This window comes from Loxodonta africana, chromosome 10 (assembly GCF_030014295.1).
Source record: "Loxodonta africana isolate mLoxAfr1 chromosome 10, mLoxAfr1.hap2, whole genome shotgun sequence".
Taxonomy (NCBI): domain Eukaryota; kingdom Metazoa; phylum Chordata; class Mammalia; order Proboscidea; family Elephantidae; genus Loxodonta; species Loxodonta africana.
This window is the reverse complement of record NC_087351.1, coordinates 28364370-28365997: the sequence shown is the minus strand read 5'-3', so window position 1 is coordinate 28365997 and position 1628 is coordinate 28364370. Positions and strand designations below refer to the sequence as shown.

The 1628-nt window shown below is 42.3% G+C and overlaps 1 protein-coding gene across 1 annotated transcript; it reads left to right on the top strand.

Annotated features, from left to right (window-relative positions):
* Positions 1 to 240: 240 nt before the first annotated feature.
* On the top strand, positions 241 to 1075 carry LOC100671246 (olfactory receptor 11H1-like). The gene has a single exon (XM_003422828.3). It carries the CDS (start codon positions 241 to 243, stop codon positions 991 to 993), a length of 753 nt encoding a protein of 250 aa, XP_003422876.2. The 3' UTR covers positions 994 to 1075.
* Positions 1076 to 1628: the final 553 nt, after the last annotated feature.

Genomic DNA, 1628 nt, shown 5'->3' with positions numbered 1-1628 from the left:
CCAACATTTGCCATTAAAGTTCAAAAACCTGGTGTTATCTCCACGTTTTCTAGACTAATGAATGCATCCAGCGGAGACATCACCAGATCCGTTAACCACTTTATCCTCCTGGGCTTTCCCTCAGGCCCAGAAACGCAGCTCCTCTACTTCGGACTCTTCTCAGTAACCTACATGCTGACCCTGATGGGGAACGCAGCCATTGTCTGCGCTGTGTGATGGGACCTGCGCCTTCACACTCTTATGTACATGTTCTTGGGGAATTTCTCTTTTCTAGAAATATGTTATGTCACCACAACTCTTCCTAACCTGTTGGTCAACTTCCTCTCTACAACCAAGTCCATCTCCTTTGTGAGTTGTTTTGTACAATTCTACTTTTTCTTCTCTTTTGGATGTGACGAGGGCTTCTACCTTTGCATCATGGCCTTTGACAGGTACCTTGCCATCTGCCATCCTCTACATTATCCACGCATCATGACTAAAGAGCTATATACTAGCCTGGCCATCTTTGGATGGTCTTGTGGGTTTATCCTCTTCCTAACCCCAGTTGTTGTCATTTCACAATTGCCCTACTGTGGCCCAAATATCATCAACCATTTTGTGTGTGATCCTGTCCCATTGATGATGCTGTCCTGTTCTGAAGACACCACCACACAGCTCATTTACTCTGTTTTCAATGCTGTCTTCATGATTGGCACTTTTCTCTTTGTCCTTTGTTCCTATGCTCTGGTGATTCTGGTTGTGCTACGGATGCCCTCAGCAGCGAGCAAACACAATGCTTTCTCCACTTGTGCTTCTCATCTGGCTGTGGTGGTTCTGTTTTTTGGCTCTGTTATGGTGATGTATGTGAACCCAGGATCAGAACATCCAATGAAAATGCAAAAAATTGTTACCTTGTTTTATTCTGTGATAACACCTCTATGCAATCCTCTAATATACAGCCTCAGAAACAAGGAGATGATGGCTGCTCTGAGGAAAATCTTCAGGATTGAATGAACTGTTCATAAAATATAAACGCGAATGAAATTCCATCTCTCAAATGCAATTTACCTTAAAAAAAATGAGTGATATATTTGTCTGCAAAATTCATTAAGTTTTTTTAGGAAATTTATAAGGACCCAATATCATCTTAAGCACCGCTCACCAGACTCTTTTCTTAATTGTGCTTTAGGTGAAAGTATACAGAGCAAATTAGTTTCTCATTAAGCAATTAATACACATAGTTTTGTGACATTGGTTGCCAATCCCAAAACAGGTCAACACTCTCCCCTTCTCGACTTTGTGTTTCCCATTCCCATTCGTCCAGCTTTCATATCCCCTCCTGCCTTTTCAGTCTTGCCCCTGGGCTGGTGTGCTCTTTTAGTCTATACATGGTTAGGCTATGTGTATTATTGTTTGTTTTATGGGCCTGTCTAATCTTTGGCTGAAGGATGAACCTCAGAAGTGACATCAGTACCAAGTTAAAAGGATGTCCAAGGCCATATTCTCAGGGTTTTTCCATCTCTGTCAGACCAGTAAGTCTGGTCTTTTTTTGTGAGTTTGAATTTTGTTCTACATTTTCCCCAGCTCTGGCTGGGACCCTCTCATTTAATCCCTGTCAGAGTGGTGGTAACAGGGCGCCATCTAGTTGT